This window comes from Dendrobates tinctorius, unplaced genomic scaffold, assembly GCF_039654945.1.
Source record: "Dendrobates tinctorius isolate UK_male_01 unplaced genomic scaffold, ASM3965494v1 ptg000171l, whole genome shotgun sequence".
NCBI classification, from domain to species: Eukaryota; Metazoa; Chordata; class Amphibia; order Anura; family Dendrobatidae; genus Dendrobates; species Dendrobates tinctorius.
Window position 1 is genome coordinate 1356957 of NW_027361838.1, and position 24511 is coordinate 1381467.

The following is a 24511-nucleotide window of genomic DNA, read 5'->3' on the forward strand; positions in this document are numbered from 1 at the left end:
AAAATGTCGTATCACTGCATTCATAAAAGTCTAATTACGGTAATCAAAATACAAAACAAATTAACCAGATCAGGGAACACATAAGAAAATTTAAAAAATGCCAAAATCCTAGCATGGAATCAATAGATATTAATATATTTATTGATTCCATGCTAGGATTTTGGCATTTTTTCCTCCTCTCCTTCCTCCAAGATCTATAGTGTTTTTATTCTTCTGTCCACATAAATGTACGAGGGCTTGTTTTTTGTAGGACGAGTTATTTTTCCGGAATAGCCCATTCATTTTACCCTATAATGTATTAGAAAACAGAAAAAAATTCCAAGCCTTGTGAAAAAACTCCCACAATTCGGACATTTTGTTTCTATATCATTTTTTATGTGGTAACAATAATCTAGCAACTTATTCACTAGGTCAGTATGATTATGGAGATACCAAACTTAATGTTTTGGGTTGTTTTGCCATTTTCTGAGACCCATAACATGCTCCATTTCAAGATGATGGAGTTGTGTGAGGGGCCTGACTTTTGTGGAGAAGACCAATGCCTGCAGATGTAGCAAGAAACGGCATTGCCATGCTTCTAGTATTGTGGTTCTGTAGTATGTCACAACAGCAACCTGTAAATAGTCCCTAAGACCTTATGCACACCCATATCAGAGCTCCGCACTACTTTGGGGCCGTAAGAGAAATGAGATGCGTGGGCCAGCTGTAGTTCTGCAGGCCTCTGGTTGCATACAGAGGTCTATGGAGGTTCTTCATGGCATGCTCCATTGAATGCTGTAATGCCATTGAAATAATATAAATATTCTGTCTTAACCCCTTTCTGTACACAAAATGAGAATCTAAAAAAAATGAAAAACATGGCTTTCAAATAATTACAATATTTGCGAGAAGGTTTATGTCTGTAGCATTGCATGCTGCTGATTTAATTCATCTATCTGCTGCCACTTCTCTCATTTTCCCTTCCTTATCCCTTCCTCCTTTCTTTTGTCTATCTGCCCTTGCTCCTCCTTGATCTTTCCTTACCTCGTACATGACTTCAGAGAGCATCTGGGATCGGCCAGCTAAGCCCTCAGTTGGATGTTACTTCTTTACCTCCCATATGCTCCATTTGTGTGACCTCAATTAACTTCTTTGACTTTAAGTGAAGCCTCTATGTAGAGGAGTCTCAAAACAATTCTGTGTTGGTATGCAATACTTGTGGCTCTGGAGGCGTCTGTTGTCCTGTTTATTTACATACAAATTGACCACATATTATATTTAGATTTTATTTTGTTTATTTTCTCTTTTGAAGCTTTTGTGGCATTGTTTTGGAAATACAGTGTACTTTAGCAGTTGTTTATCCCTGTCTCCATTATTCTACTATCTTAGGCTACTTTCACACTAGCGTTTTTTTGCGCTGCGCCTCGTGCGCATTCCAAACGCATACAAAAAACGCATTAAGCGTTTTGCATGCGTTTGCTGTTTTTTGCGCATGCGATTTAACCAGTTTGTCGCCATGTTAACTCTAAAAACGCATGCGATTTTAAACGCATGCATGCGCATGTACTAGCGCATGAGTGCGATTCCATGGACTGTGATGTTTTCATGGACTGTGATGTTTTTTAGTGCATTCCGTGCGCTAACGTGCGCATGCGTTTTTTGGCAGCAGTTGGGCGCACAGAAAAATGCAACATGTTGCGTCTGGCGCGCCTGGGAGCACACCTGGAAAAAGCGCAGCGCACAAAAATGCACATGAACGCGTACAAGCGCTATACCATGCGCCCACCATGTTAAAGATAGGGAAGCAATGCACATGCGCACGACAGCGCACGAGGCGCAGAGCTAAAAAACGCAAGTGTGAAACCAGCCTTATATACATATCTTAGGGGCAATTTCATACTAAGATTATTAAGCGATGAATACGCTTTTGGCAGAAAACAGGAGAGCATAAAGAAGCAACGTGCCCAATAGGAAGAAGGACTAGCGGCCATGCAGATACTGTCCTTGGTCACACTCAATCCAGATCCTTGATGCTACAAAGCAACATTACAAAGCGCCAAGCCATCAGCAATTAACCCTTTTACGCTATATAGCGAATGCATTTGTCACAAGCACTGGTAGTGCTCCATAACCGGCATATACACCATGCTGATTGCAGAGTACTGACTATGACACACAGAGCCGGGATCTTCCTGAACCTACTGGGAATATTGTATCAATAAAGAGGGGCAGAGTCAAATCAAATGACTGGTTAAAAACTATATATAAAAGAAAAATAAAGACCCATAATGTTTTTATTTGTTTTGTTGCCCCACTGATGGAACTGTATGTTTTTTTTTCCATGATGAGCTATATACTTTTTTGTTACTAATTTGGGATAATACCATGTTGTTTTAATCACTTTTATTTACATTTTTGAGGGGAGGTAAAAAGCAGCAATTCTAGCTTTTCATTACGCTGTTTAATGTATGGGTTTATTACTTTATATTTTCATAGACGAGATTTTATGGGTATGGCACAATGAAATATGTTTGTTTTTTCATTGATTTTCAGATGTGGAAAATGAATTGTTTGTTTTTAATTTTTTTTTAAATATTAAAAACTTTTTTTTTATTATATTTAAGTGATGATTTTAGCCCTCCATGTGGTCCTTGAACCTCTGATTGATTGTACTATATACTGCAATACGTCAATATTTTGATGTATAGTAAAAATCACAATGTCTCCTGAAGACCACTTCGTGGCTGGCCTTCATGGACTTACTAAGATGTTGGTGACAAGGGCCTTCAGTTGACCTTTGTCTGCCATGATATAACATCTGCAATCCAGGAATGATCTAAGATTCAGGCTCGGAATAATTTAAAGTGATTGACAGGCAGAACTGCTGAGCATCAATGATCAAAGTTGGAGAGCAGCCTCAGTTCTTAAACCTGCCCCATACACACTCACCCTGTACACTCACCCATGTACATGTATGTCAGGGATTGAGATATTTGCAGTTTTTTATTGTGAAATATCATCACAAATCCACTTTATCAAAAAATGTACTTAAAAATGTACCACCCCTATTGGTGGGGTCCTCCCTATTATCTGCACATACTTTGCTGTCCTTGATATTTTTAAGCTATAGTGTCGCCCACAACAGCCCTCTGTTTGTATAGGAAGTCCATCAGCCGCAGGATGGCTGAGGGGAGACCACCACCCCTCATAACTACTAGGTCTCAAAGTGACCACCAGACCTCCACTAAGCAATACACTGCTTAAATCAGGGTGTATGTCTCTATATGCAGCTCTAGATATGCACTAATGGGGGTATTGAAAATGGGTGATCTAAACAACACAACCCTTTTAGGTTTTTACTGGAATTAAATTAGCATCCAATGTTATTAGATCTGGAGGAGGAGAAATTACCGTAGACGTTGATATCGATGGGGCATAAGAACTTGTTTAGACTCCTGGTAGATTACACTTTTGCCTTTCAGTTCTGTATCATGGATGACATTGCTTTAATTGTCTCTCCTTTTCACCCTATCATAACGGAGGAAAAAGGATAATTAAGCTACATGCTAACATACAGTAGATGTAGTCTTTGAGCTTTTGGAATATCGAGGCTTTTTTACATAAGGTGCAACATTTAAACATCTCAAGGCTGGTCAGGTACTCACAGCACTTCATTATTTATTGCCCCCCACTGCGAGGCAGCTGTATATAGTTTTCCTCCCTTCAATCAAGCACTGTGGCTGAAGGAACAAAACACTGTGTTGTGCTGCGCTGGTGTCAGGTGGGAAAACCTGTGACCCATATCTGTTGGAGAGAAATAAAACTACAGTTAAACGACCATCTCTCCTCTATGGAAGTCACATGTTCTAATGACATAAGTGTTCTTTCTTTTGTAAAATAAGGTCATTTCTTAAGGGATCTCTTGAAGTTATTTTCTTTTGTTGTTCGCACATGGTGTATGAAGAAACGTAATAGGACCCGAAATGCAATAGATTAAAGTGGGCCAAACACAACTATGTTGGCAGGATCGGCCAACCATCTAATGTGGATCAAGGCTCTACTCCCGACTCAACTGATGATGTTTAAATCTATACTCCCATTCTTTTTTTTTTCTCTGAAAATATAAACCACCGCCATAGTTGTCTGACCGCAGCGTTCTGCAATCTTCGCCATTGAAAACGCATGACTGCTTGCCCCATAAAGTTTGCAGCTTGTAGTATTGTTTGGAAAGTATTGCTAAGAAAGGAAGGAAGAAAAGGAAAGAGAAAAAAGAGAGATAAAAAATGTTATTATGAATAAATTCCTAAATACATGTAGTTAATACATTTCTCATTTTGTCTAGGGAGGTAATTACTATACATTACGGCTGTTGCCTTGTTACACTGACAGAAACCTGTCACAGCCTGACAGCATGTGCCGTAGGAAGCTCCATTGTCAATCTATCCCATGTACTGTCAAACTCCAGGTCACAGCATCGGAGCTTCCTACGGCACATGCTCACTGGCTTCTGCCGTATTAACATTCGAGGACAGGTTTCTGCCAGTGTAACAAGGCAGGATTGTTTCCTGCATTCTACAAGAGAGATTTTTTTTTCCAGTTTTAAATCTGTAACCATGGAGTAACGTAAATGTGTGTATGTGCACTTTAGGTTATGATAGGATCACACAACAGTATCTTCTCCCATCCGAGAGAATCTGGCCAATTATGCCAATCACATTCTCATCAGAGTTTGATCACAGTGTGATCTTATTTTCTCGAATAATGTGAAGATGTGCAGTTCGATTTTTTTTTGCCCAGACTCATTGACTTACATGGCTGAGAGCAATTCTATAATCTGACCCAGTTTACCCATGCTTTTTTCTGGCCTGAGGAAAAAATCGGGCATGTGCACGGTCCATAGAATAACATTGGTCCAAGTTTGATCCGAAAATGCGGTCATGTGTACAAGCACTTACACACATAATGGTAGATACATATAATGGATACATTGCACTCCTGTGAAGAGGGGGTACTCAAGAAGGGTTCCACTTTTGACACAATAGAAAAATTAAGGGACTTGGCACTCCACTGTGAAAATGCCATACTAGCGCTACATTTTGAGGATTTTTCATTGGTGCTTTGAAGTTATACAATTGTTATTCCATGGATTTTTTCTGGCAACTCATATGTTTCCCCTTCACTGCTAAGTTTATTTTCTTATATAGCAATTTGGGGATTTTGTTGTGCCAAAATCCTTCTGGGAAAGTGTCCTGTAGATGTATGAGACCAAGAAAGAGATGTTTGGTAAAGCACATCTTTCTACTGTTTACCAAAAATGGAATGAGGCCAGCAAAGAAAAGAGCAAAGTACTGTCAAGTGTGGTGTAGGTCCAAAGATGTTTTAGGGCTGTTTTGATGCCTTTGGCACTGGGTGCCTTGAGTGTGTTCATCAAAGCATCATGAAGTCTGAAGATTACCAATAAATTTGGTTCACAATGTAGTGCCTGGTGTTAGAAACCTGGGTTTGCGTCCAAGGTCTTTCAGAAGGAGAATGATCCAAAATATATTTCACGAAGCACCCAGAAATGGATAGAAACCTAATGCTGGAAAGTTCTGAAGTGGCTAGCAATGTTTCTGAATCTAAAGCTGGAGTCACACATAGCGACATACCAGCGATCCCGACAACGATATCAACGTGTCAGGATCGCTGGTAAGTCGCTATGTGATCGCTGGTGAGCTGTCAAACAGACAGCTTCACCAGCGATTAGCACCAGCGATGCCGAGCGCGCGGCATCGCTGTGTTTGTTAGCGCTGATGCCATCCCTGTAAAAAAATAAAATTAAAATAAAAAATATTGTTATTCTTACCTTCCGACGTCCCGCGCAGCCATCCCGCCTCTCTCCACGCTCCCGGTCCCAGTAATCCTTTGCGAGAATGACCGCGAGAATGTCACGGTCTCGAGGGAGCGCGACGTCTCGCGGTCATTCTTGCAAAGGATCACTGGGACCGGGAGCGGGGGATGGCTGCACGGGATGTCGGAAGGTGAGAATAGCAATATTTTTTATTTTAATTATTTTTTACAGCTGATCGCTGGTCTCCCGCCTGTCACACGCAGCGATGCGTGCTGGCCAGCAGGAGACCAGCGACGAAAAAAATGTCCAGAGGTTTCTTGCAGCGATCAGCGATACCGGCAGGGGGGCTGGTCGCTGATCGCTGTCACACACAGCGATCTCGCTGGTGAGATTGCTGTTGTGTCACAAAAGTTGTGACTCAGCAGCGATCACGTTAGCGAGATCGCTATGTGTGACTCCAGCTTTAATCCCATTGAACACCTGTGGAGAGATGTTAAAATTGCTGTTGGGAGACGGCCCCTTCAAATATGAGATATCTGAAGCTAGCGATATCGCTATGTGTGATACTTACCTCCAACCGGCTCCCCCGCTGTCCATCGCTGATCGAGCGAGAATGTCCGGTTCCATTTCTCGTCGTCTGCTTCCTGCTGGGCTTCCTGCTGGTGTCGACGAACGACGCGTGGAGGCGGGCGTGTGGACGTCAGGATCGCTGTGTGTGAAAGGTGAGTATCATGCGCTGCGTCGCTGCTGCATCGCTGTGAGATCTTCCTGTGTGGAAGCTCACTAGCGATCATTTAGCGATGCACCAGCGATCCTGACCGGGTCGGATCGCTGGTCGGATCGCTGGTGCATCGCTAAATGTAAAGGGGACTTAAGAGTGGTCCAAAATTACAGTTGAGAGATGTAAGAAGCTTGTTGATGGTTATAGGAAGTGATTGCAGTTATTTATTCCAAAGTGTGTGCAACCAAATATTAAGCTGAGGGTGGCAACAATTTTTCCTGCTCATTTTTGGGGTTTTGTCTGAAATTATGTCATTATGTCAACTTTGCCTTTATTTCTCTTGCTTTTTTTGTTGTTCCAATACACACAAAGGAAACAAACGTGTATAACAAAACATGTGTAATTGCAATAATTTTCTAGGAGACATACTTCATTTTCTGAAACAATTTCAAGGGTGTCAACACTTTTAACCATGGCTGTATATGCTGGGACAGGAAATATTTAACTTGCATTTGGTTTAATATTAATCATTTTCTACTCTTGTGTTGATTTCTGTTTTTATAGTTTTTGTAGAATTTAGGCATAGAAAAATGTAAATGCTAAACCCTATTAATGTAAATGTACATTGCAGCTTTGAGACAGTCAATTGATGTACAGTTGGAGCATTGACTTCTTAGTAGGAAGAAAAGAAGAATAGGTTGAATCTAGAGAAAGTGACCTTCTGAGAATCAATTGTATTGGTTTTTCTTGCCTTCCGCAATGGGTTTACTACAACCTTGACTCATTTGTACTTATCAGTAATTGCCAAAATCTTTATTTGTATTGACCAATGCAAACAAAGAAAAACGAACAGTTCAGTCTTATTTATCAAAACATTTCAATTGGATTCAGGCTCACCAATCACACTGAAGTGTACAAGCTGTTCCTCTGTCAAACCAATTCTCCCTTTTCATCTGTTTCTTATTAAATGGTTGTAGCACAAATGGAAAAGTTTTTGTAGTTTTTCAAAGTTATTTTACAGTATGTACCATGTATTAAATTATCAATTTTTATCATTTGTTGAATAGCAAGCAAAACTATGGGGTCTGTTTGGTTCCAATTAAGGTGTCCAGCATTTCACAGACACCCTTACAGAAACCAAACAGACTCCAAAATATTGTAGGTAAAGGGACCCATGATGGAACAAATACAGCTTTCAGAACAGCTTCTTTCCTGAGGCTCAAGAGCTTGTGTAAAACACTATTCCTACGCTTGTATATCTGCTCTTTGATATAGAGAGCTGATAACAGACAGTGATCATTATAACTCATATAACAATTAATACCCAGTTTTCTATGGACTTCGAATGTTATTAAATCACCAGAACCATCATTAGTACATGAATGCAGCACCCAGCTTAGTACAGCAATCAATTGCAACATCAGGTCAGCCTCTGCCATATACATTTGTGTATCATGAACCTACAACTCTCAGTATGATCTCAGCATTAGTAACGGAGTTGTTATTAACAGCCACCATCAACAGGAACCACAATATTGATTGCACATAGTATAATAAATAAACAATTTGCATTCAGGTATATTTAAGGTGTCATCTTCTGCAATTTAGACTATTCTCATCCTTTTTTTCTCTATCTAATCCGGACTATATGATGGCTTATGAAAAACAACCACCACACCATTTCCACATATTACTACCACACTGTATGCTCCAATAAAATATTGCCGTCACACCATCCCCTTGTGAATTACAACCGGAACACCATCCTCCTTTATGAACTATTGCCTATACACTGTCCTCTCTCGTTTCTTTACACTTTTGCTGTCCCTATCTTCATAATCTCCCCATCTTTGTTGTCTACCACCCACACTGCCCACTGTTCACACTACCGACCTACGCTGTCCTGTCTTTTGACTGTGCTTCCCCTTCAAACCTCCCCTCATGCTCTCCTCTCTCCATAGTGTGCTTCCTTCTCTCACTGCCCACCCATGCTCCTGCCTCTCCATAATGTGGTCTCCAACTATCTCTCCCTCTGTATATTGTAATCACTCACCCTTTTACATTAAAAAATCCCTTGAGTCTTTATCTCCACTATGGAGCGCATACGTTTCGCCCATCTTTGCTCCCTCTGCGGTGCTGCAGTGACACTACTAGCATGAAGAACACTCCTAATCACACTGCTTGGGGCGGAGAGTTGATTAGTGCTTCTCTTCCTCTGAAATTTCGGAGTTTATACCTTTAATCTTCGTGTTTTAAAGACGTGAGCGCAATTAAATGAAGAGAACTGGAGAATCTTGCATTTTACTGTCTCGCCGAACCAACTGTCTTTAGTTATCACCTAGTTTGGGTAAACCTGTAACAACCTTCCGATTCCCATCGCAGCTTTTTTGTAATGTTCAGTACTGCTGGTGACTATTTTAGCACAGGCAGGCTGGTGAACTATGTTAGTAATTGACACTGGTCATCTGTGTACCTGCCAAGCTGGCAATCACTAAATTGCAATACTGAATGCGGTGACTAATTAAGGTGACGTGGAGACGCAGGCAGTTGGTTAATAATATATATTTTTGCCAAATTGCGTGCCCCACGGAGGTATAAGATAGTACAATCACCTACGTCTGCCAACACTTTTCCCCTGCCCCTTCTGCAGTCTATTTGTGGTGGCCGGTCTACTAGACAAGAAGTGCAGTGCTTACAAGCAGAGCGTGCAATAGCAGCTCAGTGGCACTCCTCAGGCACGGAAAAAAGCAATAGCAGGATCTGGGAGCAGCCAGTTCAGGCCAGTGGCACAGCCAGTCATCAGAAGTGCATCGTCCCCTGGAAAGAAGGAAGCCAGGAGGAAAGGGAGTGGTGCACTCCTGAGGAATGAGGATTGTTTTTTTTTTGTTCTATCACTAATACAATTATTTTTGCATATTTGCTTTCAAAATGTCAAGGTTTAGCTTTTGTGAACTTAAAAAGTATGATGATGTTCTGCATCTCATAATACTGTTCAGTCTTTTGCTCTTCAGAATGTGAAACTTACAATTTCTTTTTGTAAAAGGTATGCTTGAGCGTTATGAGCATGTTTTTCCAAATATGATTCTTCTGCTAGGGATGTGGCTTCAGATAGCGGTTCATGTTACCCTAACTAGTCATCATAAGAAAGATGCCGATTAGTTTACTCCTACACTTGCGATTGTTTGCTTTCGCAAACTTGGCTTCATTACTATAGTAGTGATGTGGGACTATAGCTTAGTTACAGTGTCTGTAGAGGGTCTGCGGTAATCTGAAACACACCTCCCATCTCCTCATTGGTTCAGACTGCTGCTAATTCCCTCCTCCCTGCAGTCCTGATTGGCTGCTGTATATTGTCCATAATAAACTCACTAGGACATCAGTGCTTTGTGAGCTGATTGTTGTGAAAAAGGGCAAAATGTTTAAAGTATAATATGCCCACTCGTAAACTGAATCAGAAGATCAGTTTTTCGCCAAACATTCACTAATGGAAATCTGGAGAGATGCTTTAACCTTCATTTCCTTTTGAAAAGAGTAAATCAACATTAAAACATTTTCTGTGTAATGATGCAAACCTGCTGGCTGTTGATTTGTAATAGTTGAAGCCTTTATTTTTTTTAGCAAACAAATCTGTTTTACGCTATTTGATGTGCTAAATAGACTTTGGATCGTGAAGTAGATAGTTGTTGGTTCAGAAGTACGATTCCTTGACAAGGTAGACTTTTCTCCATTTTCTATTTGTTTGGATGTATACCATGGTCCTATTAAAATATGAGCATCATTCTGAGTTTTCCTGTTTCAGCATGTAGTTGTGTATTCAGGATGCATCCATTATCTCATGTACCATCTATGAAGACAGTGTCCTTAACAGAAGTAGTTAGGGTTAACAGCTGGCAGTAAGTTTTACCATACAGGTGATGAGGCATGTTTCCTACTGTATACTACAAAAACATCCTGTTGCCATAGAATGGAAGTAGGATCTAAAGTATAGTATGCTGTTGTAGCTGAACACTTTTTTTCAATGTGCAGTTATAAACCTATGTATTACCAACTATATGACAACACTTCAAAGGAGCGACACTTAAAGTGCAATTCTTGTCTTTTTCAGAAGAGTGATCTTGAGTCTTATGGCTCATTATAAAAATATCATTGGCTATTGGATATAACACTTGTAAACATTACATGAAAGGGTTATTCCCAATAAAACAAGGCAGCCCCAACAACGGGACAGGGAATAACTAGTTAATCGCTCCAACAATGCTGAGATTGGGCTCCCGGATGGCGCGAAGGTGCGCGTGTACAACCTCCTCTTCATTCATTCTCTTAGGGATTGCTGGATAGAGCCATGATCTGGACTGAGCTATTTATAACAGTCCCAGTAACAATGAATGGAGCGATAGCCGAACATGTACACCTCTGTATCGTTGATGACAGGGATGCAAAAATCGATTATTGGGTTTCCAGACCAATGACCTTGGGATCTTTAGGGTTCCCAGTGTTGGCACTCCCAGCAATCAGCAAAGTATCTCCTAGGGGATAACTTGTTTTATTCGGGGAAAATAATAACCCTTTAATTTGTTTGTGCATAAAGTATGACAGCATACTAATGCTCACCCTAGTAAATTTGTAAACTCCTTGCATTGCGCTTTATAAAAGTGCACTGTGGAGGCCAATGCACTGAGCCTGTATGGCAGCTCACAGATTCTGTGCCGCCCCTTACGGTGCAGCCATAAAGCTCTGTGTGCGCCTGTGCAAACATCTTCTCCTATGGAGTCAGTACTTCCAAGGAAGAATACATACAGCTTGTACATATGCAAGATTTCTTTCAGGAGAAATTGTCCATTATCACCATTATAGCAGGTCACTGCCTGCTTTACCGTCGTAGACATTTATCTTATCACCTTGCTCTCAATTTTCTTTAGGAATCAATCATGGTATTGATTGATGACAAAGGTATACCAAGCATGTTTATTTCTGAAAATTTGCATGCATTTTCCAGAACACTGAAGATATTAAACTTTCTTATGTACTTTGCATTTGAATTTCTCCCCATTTTCCATCTTGTTTCTTGATGCCAGTGATGGAATTATTATTGTATGCATACAAAAAATAAAAACCGTATAGCTGATGAGCACATTACAATGAATCTGTATAGATAAGAGTAAAATTGGGCTCGATTCCTAAACAGCAGAGATGTCTGCTGCCTCCGAGGAGACTACCTAGCCCAGCGCTTTTCATGCTGAGAGACGGGCATCACTGGTAAAGTTTCCCCAGTTGTTAGTAAGGCGCAACTGGGGAGGCCGTTTTGACAGAAGTGATTACGGTATATGGTGCACAGGCCTTTCTCTGGCTGCAGCAATGTCTGGTGTAACAAGATAACTGACCCCTCTTCTGCTTATGTCAATGCTCAGCTGAGTAGAGGAAAGACATTTAAGGCCTGTTTCACACTTCCATTTTTGACCATCAGTCAAAATCCGCCGGTTTTTGAAAAAAACGGATCCGCCATTTTTTTTGGCGGATCCATTTTTCCCCATTGAGTTGCATTACCGGCAGATCTTGACGGATGGCCATCCGTTGGATCCGTTTTTTTGCGGATCCGACAAATTTTTTGCGTCCGCCGACATGCCTGGACTGACCCTACAACGTTTTTTTGCTGCAGGATCCGCATTTTACAGTGCGCATGCCCGGAGAAAGGAAGTCAGCCGGAAATTTAACCCTGAAATCCTTTCTGGCGGACGAAAAAAATTCTCTCTCTCTCCTATCAACCTTCACATCAGTTAGGAATGGATCCGCTTTCCGCCATTTTGGCGGATTTTAACTGACCCAAAAAAACGGAAGTGTGAAACAGGCCTAAGAGAAACTAAGGGCTTCAGCAAATGTTGCTATGAACAATCAATGGTGAAGCACAGACCTTCCTTCACCATGTTCTGGCTGGTTAAGCCCCAGATAGTCCGCAAAACACGGGTATGTGAACAGCCTCATAGATTGTAATGGTATGTGTTCTATCCGAGGAAAACTCAGAACACGTCCGTGACTCATGGACGTCTGATTGAGGGCTAAGAGTTGGATGTTGATCGTTGTGGTTTCACCATCTGGGACCTACACCCGTTTTGAGTAAAGGGCCCCGTCTTGTGCTTCAGGAAGTGAAGTGATGCACAATATGGAAATATCTTGAACAATACAACTAGCCACAGATGTGGCCATTTTATGCCAGATCAGACAATTTTATTTTAATTTGTGATGCAGTCACACTCATATTTTTACATTTATTCTTTTACCACTACTGACCTAGCATCTCACCAACGACAGACAGAAATCATTATGTCTATGATAAATATATGCATTTAAAGTGATATATCAACACACAGACTCATAAAACGTCACATTTAGTATATATAGAGTTAAAGGGTTACATGTGCCACAAACACACTCATCCGTGCATTAACGTAGCTTTGTGCTTACAATGCATTCAGGGTGTTTTATGTTCTAATATTCACATTTAAATACTGATGTCCCAGTGCCCGCTTTGTTTTTTAACAGTTTACTTTATGCACTATGAAAAATATTCACACTGTAGTGTTTCATTTTACCATCATGTCGATTATGAGTTGTGCCATGATATGGAAATGATCCTTTCAATAAGATCAACCCCCTCCCTAAAAAAACACGAATATGGACATGCAGGTCTTTGAAATGTAAATCCATCGACACCTTTTACATCTTTTGTCTGTTGCTGCATTCCCAAGTAGTTAGTGTTTTAATTCTTATTCAAATAAGAATTTAAGCGCCTGTAGTGTGACAGAGACCTTAAATGTCCTCTGCCTCCCCAGGCTGTTTCACCAGCTTCTTTAGCTTGATCGATTTCCTTGCATGGTGCCTTATGTAACACAGTGAACTATCAATCAAGCTAAAGAGGATAGTGCTTGGTGAGGAAACAACTTCAGGAGGCAGAGACTTGGTAAGTGCTCTGTCACATACATAGCACTCAACACCTCATTTGCATTTCAATTAAAACATTGATTTCTCATTAATATAGCAACTGATAGAAGATAAAGAGGTGCTGATAGATTTAAATGTCAAAGACCTGCATACCCATACATGTAGTTTGGGAGGGGCAAAGGTGGATCTTCCTGACAGATTTACTTTAAAATTTGCCATACTGACTGTCACATATGTATGACTGAAACACAGAAAAACACAGTATAACAAACGTATAAAAATACTCTGTTGTAAAAAAGTAACAGTAAACAGCAAGTGCTAGTAAAAAGATGATAACAAAACAGGGTATTTGGCTGATACTTTTTTTTTGCAAAAAATGTATACTAAGCCACTCCACCAAACATCAAGGTATACCTTTATCAAAGCAGTCCCTAAATGATGTAGTTAAAAACCTGATCATGTGTATGGTACCTTTCTGGATCCTGCTCATATAGGTATCATACACATGGTCAGGTTTTTAAATACATCAGTTAGGGACTGCTCTGATATGGGTATACCTTGACGTTTGGTAGAGTGGCTTAGTTTACATTTTTGCAAAAAAAGTATCAACCAAATACGCTCTTTTGTTATCATCTTTTTCCTAGCACTTGCTGTTTACTGTTACTTTTTTACAACAGAGTATTTTTATACGTTTGTTATACTGTATTTTTCTGTGTTTCAGTCCTTTGGTGGTGTGAACACTGTCCTACAGACTTGTTCACTGTGTGCATGGCCCATGTGTTTACACATATATATGATGTAGATTTCATAGGGGTACCGTTTTCCCTTGTGTAGAACAAGAGCTGGCACAAGGGTCTTAGAAACCAGGCTTTGCTCTCTGGGTAAAAGTGTATGCAACTTACCTTTGCCCAAGCAGAAACATCAAAGGCTCCCACCTAGCGAACCAGGACCCTATCTTTACTGATGAGAGGCAAACAATCCTCTGCAGATAGGCGTCTGCTTTTTGGAGGAGATTCTTTTTTTGGCTAAAAACCCTAGTCATGTTGTAAAGTTCATTGCAATAGGTGGCACTAAAAACACAGTTCTTCATTCTTCCGGAGAAGAACTAATTTACAGATTTGTATGACTTGTTTTTCTTATCCGTTTTATTTTTATGCCTGATTTTAGTCATTTGCAGAGATATGTATTTTGTATAGAAACTGTTCTCGAAGTGCTTGCATTGTTTTCATAGGTCCATCATTTCTTGTTTTCCAGATCCCAACTGTAAACTAGACGATAAATCTGAAGATGGTGAAGCGACAGATTGCAAGAAAAGGCAGGAGGAGGGGGAAGAACTAGAGGAAGAAGCCGCTCACAGCTGTGACAGTTGCCTTCAGGTGTTTGAGTCGCTGAGTGATATCACAGAACACAAGATCAGTCAGTGTCAGCTGACAGGTAAATAACTCTTATTACTGGCTGACAATTTCCGTTCATCTTCATTTGACCTTAAATGTCTCCTTGTAAGCAGTTTCGTATACTTCAGTGTTTGGTTGTAGAAGGGCACTTGTATGCAGCTCAGTCATTCCACTGATAACTTGTATGACCTTTAAGAATGTCTGTAAAGATGTATTGAAGATACTATTGCAAGCAAATTGCTGCTTGCTGAATGTTATGTATCCAACGTCACAGCTGTCCATTCGATGGTGAAGGAACGGTTTATTCAGGCTTCTTTTCAGTAGGTGGGGTAGACACTAGCATCCTTGCCTTGTCTCATATAAATGTAGTAAGATTGCTGTAAAAGAGAAATAGCGCAATAGTGCATTATCCGGTGTGCAGAAAACAATTGCAAGTGATACACTCACCAAATGGAGTTTTGTAACAGGCAATGGAGGATTTGCTGCTGCAGAACCACAGATCCAGGAGGGACCAACATAGAAGATTCAGAATAAGAAAAATGTGGTCAGACAGTCCGCGCTGCGAATCACTAAAAACTCGGATTATTAATACGGTGGTCTTTATTCTACGCATTTCAGAGTCTCACAGAACTCCTTCCTCAGGAAAAAACCACACCTTTCATCCTGAGGAAGGAGTTGTGTGAGACTCTGAAACGCGTAGAATAAAGATTCGAGTTTTTAGTGATTCACAGCGCGGACTGTCTGACCACATTTTTCCTATTCTGAATCTCATATAAATGTAGCACATGTGCGGTCTACAGGCAGTCCCCGAGCTACGAACATCTGACTAAGGTATGACTTGTAGATAAGAACATAAGATGTGAAAAAACTTCAACAAATGCTCACCTTATCTCTGATCTCTCACCTCTCCCTGCAAACTGTTCCACTTTTTTTCCGCCATCGCTCGCTGCATTTTCACTATAGGTCAGGTCTTTCATCTGCATCCAGGCCACTTTGGGTTGTGAGGTTACAACCTTGTGACGTCGAGAAGTGTGCCACATCCTTACGATGTGCAGTGACCTCCGATGCCTGGACGAAGCTGGAAGTCCTGGCCTAAAGTGAAGAAGCTGGAGATGTGGCATGTAACAGTATAAGGGCTCATACTCACTTGCGAGAGACTCGCATGAAAACCTGGCACTGCCGCTGGCACTAGGACCGGAGCGTGCGGCTACATGTATTTCTATGCAGCCACACGCTCTGGTCCCAGTGTCGGCAGCAGTGCCGGGTGTTCATGAGAGAGACTCGCAAGAAGAGGATCCGATGGTAGGCAGAAAGAAGCTGGGCAGGTGGAGAGGTGAGCAATGAGGTCAGTATAAGATGTTTGGGTTTTTTTATTAATTTGCTGGCCCTGTACCTATTACAGTTTGCACATAAATTCAGCTTAAGAAGAAACCTACAGAACTTATCTTGTTCATAACCCGGATACTGCCTGTTCTATTTTTTTTTACCCTTATTTATTTTTATTTTACTCAGTTATATAGCATCATTAATTCCATAGCGCTTTACAAACATTATTGACACTGTCCCCATTGAGGCTCACAATCCCTATCAGTATGTCTTTGGAATGTGGGAGGAAACCAGAGAACCCGGAGGAAACCCACACAGACTCGGGGAGAAGATACAAACTCCTTGCAGATGTTGTACTTGGTGGGATTTGAACTTATATTTGCAAAAATGACTGGAACAGAAATGCCGAGATTCTGCAGTCCATACTGTGAAAATTAGTTAACTAAATATCAAAATGTGTACAATATCTGTGTATAGATTTAGCGGAATCTTTTTCAAATGATTCCGGTTTGGTCTGCATTTTACATTTCTATAATAAATCTTAACTGATCTGTATTGTATAAGATCACATGTAAAAAGTATGAGAAAGAAGAGTAAACTTCTGTGCAGTGCTAAACACGTACCATCTGAACACGCATGTGTATTGGGGGTAATACGGGGTTGTAATGGATGATAAAAATCACTAGAACCTTATTAGCACACCACTGATTGGGTCTACAAGGCAAATGTTGATAACCAAAGAGATCTTTGTTTATATAGTAAGTCTCTATTGGCTTTGCATATGTACTGTAGTTTTGGAAGGCCTCTGTTTCAAATAAAATCTATATGCTTACTAGGTTTTATTTTGAATTTTATAATTTTAAAACTGGTATTATATGGTATAGTCTCGGATGCAATATTATGTTAGTTAATGGGATCTGTTTTAGAAAATAGATCAAAACCGATTTTTCATTGATCCTATAAAAATGGAAAACAGTGTGAACAGAGACCCTTTTTATCTTGTGCTAATTTTCATAGACTTTATCAAGTGGGCGTAGCTCACAAGACTTTCCTTCGACTGCTCTGTATTACTACCATGTAAGCAATGCCTCCTTAGTAAGAACCATAATAATTAATACCAAATAAAAAGGATGATATCTCTGGAACCATATGGCAGATTTAAAGAGAATCTGTCAACCCATTTTCGGCCTATAAGGTTGGGTGCGGTGAGTGTCGCAGTCCGGTCCGGGTCTTCCCATCTTCATGCAATGACGTCCCTCTTCTTACTTCTGCCACGGCTCCTGCTCAGGCATACTTTCTCTGCCCTGTTGAGGGCAGAGTAAAGTACTGCAGTGCGCAGGCGCCGGGAAAGGTCAGAGAGGTCCAGCGCCTGCGCACTCAACAGGGCAGAGAAAGTACGCCTGCGCAGGAGTCACATCAGAAGTAAGAAGGAGGACGTCATCTCTAGGAGTTGGGATGCGCCGGACCGTACCGCAACACCCATCGGACCGGACCGGATCCCCGGGTGAGTATAATCTAACTCGTTTTTCTTATCTTTCAGGTTACATCGGGGGCTTATCTACAGCTTTACAGAATGCTGTAGATAAGCCCCTGATGGCGGTGGCCGCATCTCATAGGCCAAAATGAGGTGACAGATTCCCTTTAAAAAAAAACTCCGAACAGAATACACAGGGGAGCAGCAGGAATAAAATAGGAACTAAAACTGGCCACAGTTGACAGTTGACCTCTTTAAGTAGTTGCTAAATTTTTGCTGTTGTTACTCCGAAAATACAAAATGTTTATGCAAAGCAATGTAACTTACAAAGTGAGTATGATCACTGTCTTTTAAATATTTATATCGCAATTTGTTGATTTAAAAGTTAAATACATGTCTACAGCATAACAAGTTTGAAAAACAAAAAAGGAAGACGTAGTCACTTCCCCCTGCGTGATGCGACTGGTGCATTGAAACACACTGCTACTTTTTCATGCAAATCAGCTTTTAATCTTCCTCCCAGTGGTTATCTGTCTAGTCTGTGTAATACAATTCACCAGTTTAATTTACTTACCTACACATTACAAAAAAATAAAAATCTCTTGTAAAGTACGGTACAAATTCTTCTTTACTGATTTCAAATGCAATCCTCACCAGTACGGCTGTTGTTCTATCTGTTTGCTAAATTATTATTCCACTGCAGTATCTAGTAATAATTTGCTATTAGGCAAAGTAGCTCTGCATTAACTCATCAGTGGTAAAAGCACGGCTATGGAAGGCATCCAGCATGGCACAAGCAGGCCTTATAGCAAGTGGAAGCTGTCAGCTGTTACAGAGTGAGAGGTTGTTAAGCAAACAGACAGTACTGAGAAATTCCATCAATGTGATCATCTTGGTTAAACAAAGATATGGACATGGCAGATGTCCTGATATTAAAACATAAGACACTGGATTTACAATAGGGCAATGTTACAAATGTTCTGCTTTTAATCACGATCCTATACACATTGCAGAGTATGTTATCTAAGTTTCCTAGTTACAGTATGGGTGAGTGTGAAGGATGGCACCAGAGAGATCACATAGAATCCCACCGCTGCCACCACATGTGAAGAACCCTCACCTCGTCACCCCGCATGACATCACTATTACGTCCAAGGGATCACGAGGTACGCTCTCATGACTAGCACCAGTGTGACGTTCTGCACCCCCTAGGGACACGTAAGGTCAGCTTGGCACAGTTTTACCCAGACACCTCTTCTCCACACGGGCCCAGGAAGGCACAGGGAGTGAAAGAACGTGACCCATGCTGTCACTGACGTTGCACCACACTCGCTCACAACCCTGACATGCCCCTTTCACTAGAACCAGTGAAACAGAGCGCTGCCAGCCCAGTAGAACTGCCACCAGTTCCTCGTTAGATATAAACCCAGACTGGTAACGGAATTATATCGGGCCAGAAACAAGCCCCAGTGGCATGGAAAGTTAAGCCGAGATCACGGACAATACTGGTAGGACAAAGTATGCAGAGCCAGATGATTGGCCTGGCTTGCAGGGGAGGAGCTGCCACTTGGGAGGCTGGTGGTCCCTTCTGTTCTTTGACTCCCCCCACACGATATGTAGTCGCGACCTCCCGACAGAAAAGCAATGCTTTACCAATAATTTAATACCTTTGGGTCACGCTTCTCCTGCACCCTGGGCTGTACCTAAATCCCTTTCCCTTTCCTTTCTAGCAGCTAAAAACTTCAAAACCTAACATGGGTCATAACTCTTCAATAGACGGTCCTAGGGATGCTGTTATAATGCCATAGGATTCGGCCGGGCCCCTGCTACATGTTGAGACTAAACACAGTTTTAATATTGTGGCAGCTAGACACAGAGGATGGGTAAATGGAGGGCTTTTCAGTATGGGTGTGATTAAGGCATGTTTGAAGCATGAGGAGAAGACACCAGTTGTTGGTGACAGGTTGAAGAGATGAGTTAGGGTTGGGATGAAGACTGGTGAGGTTTGGAATGAGGTGGGACCAGATTGGGTCACGATCACAGGTTGTGAGATGTGATTTGGAGTGTAAAGAGAAAAATTGATCTTCCGTAATGGTAGAGAAGCTGGTTTTGGAGGAGGGCAGAAGAGTAGTTATGAGGAGGAGCTGTAAAGACTTTAAGCAAAAGCTTTGCCTGATGTTGTCAGTCTTATGCTTGAAGAATGCAAAGTCTTCAGTTGAGATGAGAGGAGAGGGAGGAGGTGCTAGTGTACCAGAGTTGACTGCTGATTGTGGGATCTTTGATATGTGTGAGGGGGACTACCGATTCGAGAGATGCAGCTTTTGTGGTGTTATATAAAGTGGCAGCAGCATCTGCATTGTATAAGGAACTTATGTCTGTAAGAGGGAGAAGGGATTCAGAGAGTGTGTAGGTCGAGGTGTTTGAGATTTCTGCAACGGTGTGCAAGTTTGTGGAGTAGGGATTGTGGACCTGAGAGGAGAAGGAAGAGAATATAAGTAGATTGTGGTCAGAAAGAGGGAGAGGTGAGTTAGAGAGGTTAGATAGGGAATAGAAGCTGGCAAAGATGAGGTCCAGCATGTGGCAATCTTTGAGAGTGACTACAGAGGGCCATTAAGCAAGGCTGAAGGAGAAAGTGACAGATAGAAACTTAGAGACAGTTGAGTGGGAAGTGTCAATGGAGATGTTGAAGTCACCTATGACGATAGCGAGGATGGTAGTGGAAAGGAAATGAAGTAGCCAAGTGGTGAAGTGGTCGAAGAAGGTGTTGGCTGGCCCTGGCAGGTGGTAAATGACAGACAGTTGGAGGTTGGAGTGGGAGTAGATACACACACAGTGCACCTCAAAAGAAAGGTGTCACGTCGCCGTCAGACTCGGGGCCTGCTGTTCCGCCCTCAGCCACTAGGAGGCGACGGACTGTCACGCCGCCCTCGGGCTCAGGGCCTGCTGTCCAGGCCTCGGCTACCAGGAGGCGCCGGACTGACATGTCATTGTCGAATTCAGGGCCTGCTGTTCCGCCCTCAGCCACTAGGAGGTGTCGTGGCTCGCGCCCGAGTAATGGCGGCAACAGTGAAAGGGCTTCTGCGCAGGCGTCTAGTGGACACAGACTCCGCTCCTCTGTCAGTCATGAAGGGGTTGGTGCATCGTCATCAGGTCTGGTCCTGGGGGCAGTCCTGATGACATCATCAGCCCGGGAGCCTGTGAGGGATGACCTGATCCCTCAAATACCTTTGGACTGGGCTTGCAAGCCGCCGGATATATTCTTGGTTCCCCTGCGTGTTACTGTGTGAATTGCTGTTGACTGACTCTGACTTTTGCCTGGACTTCTGACTCTGCTTCTGCTTAACGATTCTGTACCTCTGCTGCCCTCCTGGTTTATGACTCTTACTTCGGCCTGGATTCTGACTCTGCTTCTGCCTAACGACTTTGTACCTCTGCTGCCCTCCTGGTTTATGACTCTGACTTCGGCCTGGATTCTGACTCTGCTTCTGCCTAACGATTCTGTACCTCTGCGACTCTCCTGGTTTATGACTCTGACTTCGGCCTGGATTCTGACTCTGCTTCTGCCTAACGATTCTGTACCTCTGCGAGTCGGAGAGTCTCCTGGTTTATGACTCTGGCTTCGGCCTGGAATCTGACTCTGCTACTGTCTACTGTTTTTGTACCGTTGCTGCCTGACTGGTTTAGTCTCGGATATCATTGCCTCTGTATCCTGTATTGGAACACCTTTCTGGCGACCGTCCTGCTCTGGTCATTGCTCCTATTCAGACAGTACCTCCTGGGCTCTGCTATAAATCCAGATCCCTGTATAGGGGTAAAGGGTATCAGTGTTTCTCGGGGTGCTGTCTGGCTGAAGTCCAGACCGCAGGCAGACGTCACATTATATCCGGCCCAAAAAAATAAAACTGCTCTTGTGTCTATACTTAACACATATAAAAGCAGTTTTCCTTACCTTTTTTTTTTCTTCCTCCTGACTGAGCTGATTCCTGGCCCAAACACCTGTTACATTGCACAGCCTGGAAGGTCACTCTCAGGCTCAAGCATGCTGCAGCCTGGAAGCTTCAAAGAAAATGCTGGCTGGTGGAAATCCACATTCCTGGAGCATCGCCCTCTGGACAGCGCTGGGGGTCAGGTATTGCCCGCAAAAGCGGCCAAACTGTTTTTACCAGTTTCCCTTTCTTTTGCTAAGAAACGTCTGTGTGTGAAGGCTTATGTGGATTGTGGTGCTGCCGGCAACCTTATGGATTTTTTATTTGCTAAGAGTCTGGGTGTACCTCTGCTAAGGCTTAAAGCGCCTATTCAGACTATTACAATTAATGGTACATCTATAGACCAGGGAGGCGTGGAATTCATTACTGCCGAAATTTCTATGTCAGTGGGGACATTACATAACGAACAAATGTCATTTTTTGTTATACACAATTTATCAGATCCAGTTGTGTTAGGCATGCCATGGTTGCACCAGCATAATCCAGTTATTGACTGGCGCATAGGTGATATCGTGCGCTGGAGTCCACGGTGTCAGAATCACTGTATGTCACTGTCAGTGAACCAAGTTAAAATTAAAAACCCCTCCATTCCATATGCATTCGGAGATTATGAAGATGTCTTCTCCATAGTGGAGTCTGAGAAACTACCTCCTCATAGAGAGTACGACTGTCCTATAGACTTGGTCCCTGGTGCCCGTCTCCCTAAGGGGAGAATATTCAACCTCTCGGGTCCGGAGCGTGTAGCCATGAATGACTACATAGCAGACAGCCTACGTAAAGGTTTTATTAGACCTTCCACCTCACCTGTAGGAGCTGGGTTTTTCTTTGTAGAAAAAAAAGATGGTGGACTCAGACCATGCATCGATTATCGTGAGCTGAACGCAATTACTGTAAAAAATCAGTACTCGCTCCCACTCATTCCTGATCTGTTTAATCAGCTACTGGGAGCCCGCTGGTTTACTAAACTTGACCTCCGGGGGGCATATAATCTGGTCCGCATAAGAAGCGGTGACGAATGGAAAACGGCCTTTAATACACCTCTTGGTCACTTTGAGTACCTTGTAATGCTGTTCGGACTCAGTAACGCACCTGCCGTATTTCAACACTTTGTCAATGACATTTTCAGGGACATTTGTGGGGTGTATGTCGTCGTGTATCTGGATGACATTTTGATTTATTCGGCTGACCCTGTGACACATGCTCAACATGTCTGTTCGGTATTGCAGAGACTGCGAAAAAACTCTTTGTTTGCGAAATTAGAAAAATGTGTTTTTTTTGCTGAAGAGGTACAGTTCTTAGGATACATGGTCTCAGGCAAGGGGTTTCGCATGGACCCTGCCAAGATTCAACCCATTAAGGATTGGGTGCAACCCAAATCGCTGAAAGCGCTGCAGCGGTTTTTGGGATTTGCGAATTATTACCGCAAGTTTATCAGGGGTTTCTCTGAGATTGCCAAGCCACTCACGGACCTTACCCGAAAAGGGGCGGACGTGACTAATTGGAATCCTGAGGCAACCCTAGCTTTTTCTACACTAAAGGAGTGCTTCATGGCCAACCCGGTGTTGATTCAACCAAACTTGGACCACCCCTTTATTGTTGAAGTAGATGCCTCCGAAGTCGGAGTGGGAGCAGTGCTCTCGCAAGGCACCGCATCCCTCACTCAGCTTCGCCCATGTGCGTTTTTCTCCCGCAAATTCTCTGCCACGGAGAGAAACTATGACGTCGGTAATCGGGAATTACTGGCGATCAAATGGGCCTTCGAGGAATGGCGCCACTTCCTCGAAGGTGCCAAACACAAGGTCAATGTGATTACAGACCACAAAAACCTAACCTACCTAGAGTCAGCTAAAAGACTAAATCCCAGGCAGGCTAGGTGGGCCTTGTTTTTCTCCAGGTTTGATTTTATAATCACCTTCTGCCCCGGGACTAAAAATGTGAGGGCAGATGCCCTCTCTCGCAGTTTCTGCCCCACACAGACCGAGGACTGTGAACCAGTCCCAATATTGGCTAATGGAATCGTCGTGTCGGCAGTGTCTTTGGACCTTCTGGAGGAGATCCGTAGATCTTCAGAGCAAGTTCCTGACACTACGCCCCCCAAAAAATTGTTCGTTCCGGCTAACTTTCGTCTGCAGGTTCTAATAGAATCGCACGACTCTGTCCTGGCAGGCCATCCGGGTCTCAATAATACCACCAGGTTGGTAACTAGGAACTTTTGGTGGCCGATGGTGGTCAAGGACTGTAAGGACTATGTTTCAGCGTCTGAAGTCTGTGCCCGCGCCAAGTCCCTCCATAGTCGCCCTGCCAGCTGGCTTCAGTCCTTGCCCACCCCTGAGAGTCCATGGACCCACATCTCCATGGATTTCATTACAGACCTGCCGCCATCAGATGGGAAAACTTGTATCTGGGTGGTGGTAGACAGGTTTAGCAAGCAGGGCCATTTTATTCCCCTGTCTGGGTTGCCTAACTCTGAGACTTTAAGTAAGTTGTTTATCCTGCACATTGTACGTCTGCACGGCGTTCCGGCAAATATTGTGTCCGACAGGGGTACCCAGTTTGTCTCGAAGTTCTGGAGGGCATTCTGTAGACGCATTGGTGTGGAGTTGTCCTTTTCTTCGGCATACCATCCCGAAACTAATGGTCAAACTGAGCGTACTAACCAAGCTCTGGAACAATACCTCCGCAGTTATGTGTCAGGACATCAGACCGATTGGGTGGAACATCTGCCATTGGCTGAGTTCGCCCTCAATAATCGATATCAAGACTCCATTAAAACTACCCCTTTCTTTTGTAACCTTGGACTACATCCGCGCTTTGGGTCGTTTTCGGCCAGGATGTCGGAGCTCCCTGGGGTTGAGCAAAATATAT

The 24511-nt window shown here is 42.6% G+C and overlaps 1 protein-coding gene across 4 annotated transcripts in view; it reads left to right on the forward strand.

The window, feature by feature from the left end:
• The window catches only part of ZNF521 (zinc finger protein 521), a 532966-nt gene that overhangs the window by 46732 nt on the left and 461723 nt on the right, over positions 1-24511 (forward strand). For all 4 annotated transcript variants that reach the window (XM_073550821.1, XM_073550823.1, XM_073550820.1 and 1 more), the window contains one exon: positions 14721-14900. In XM_073550821.1, the coding sequence (XP_073406922.1) occupies positions 14721-14900 (180 nt within the window). The remainder of the gene's footprint in view (positions 1-14720; positions 14901-24511) is intronic.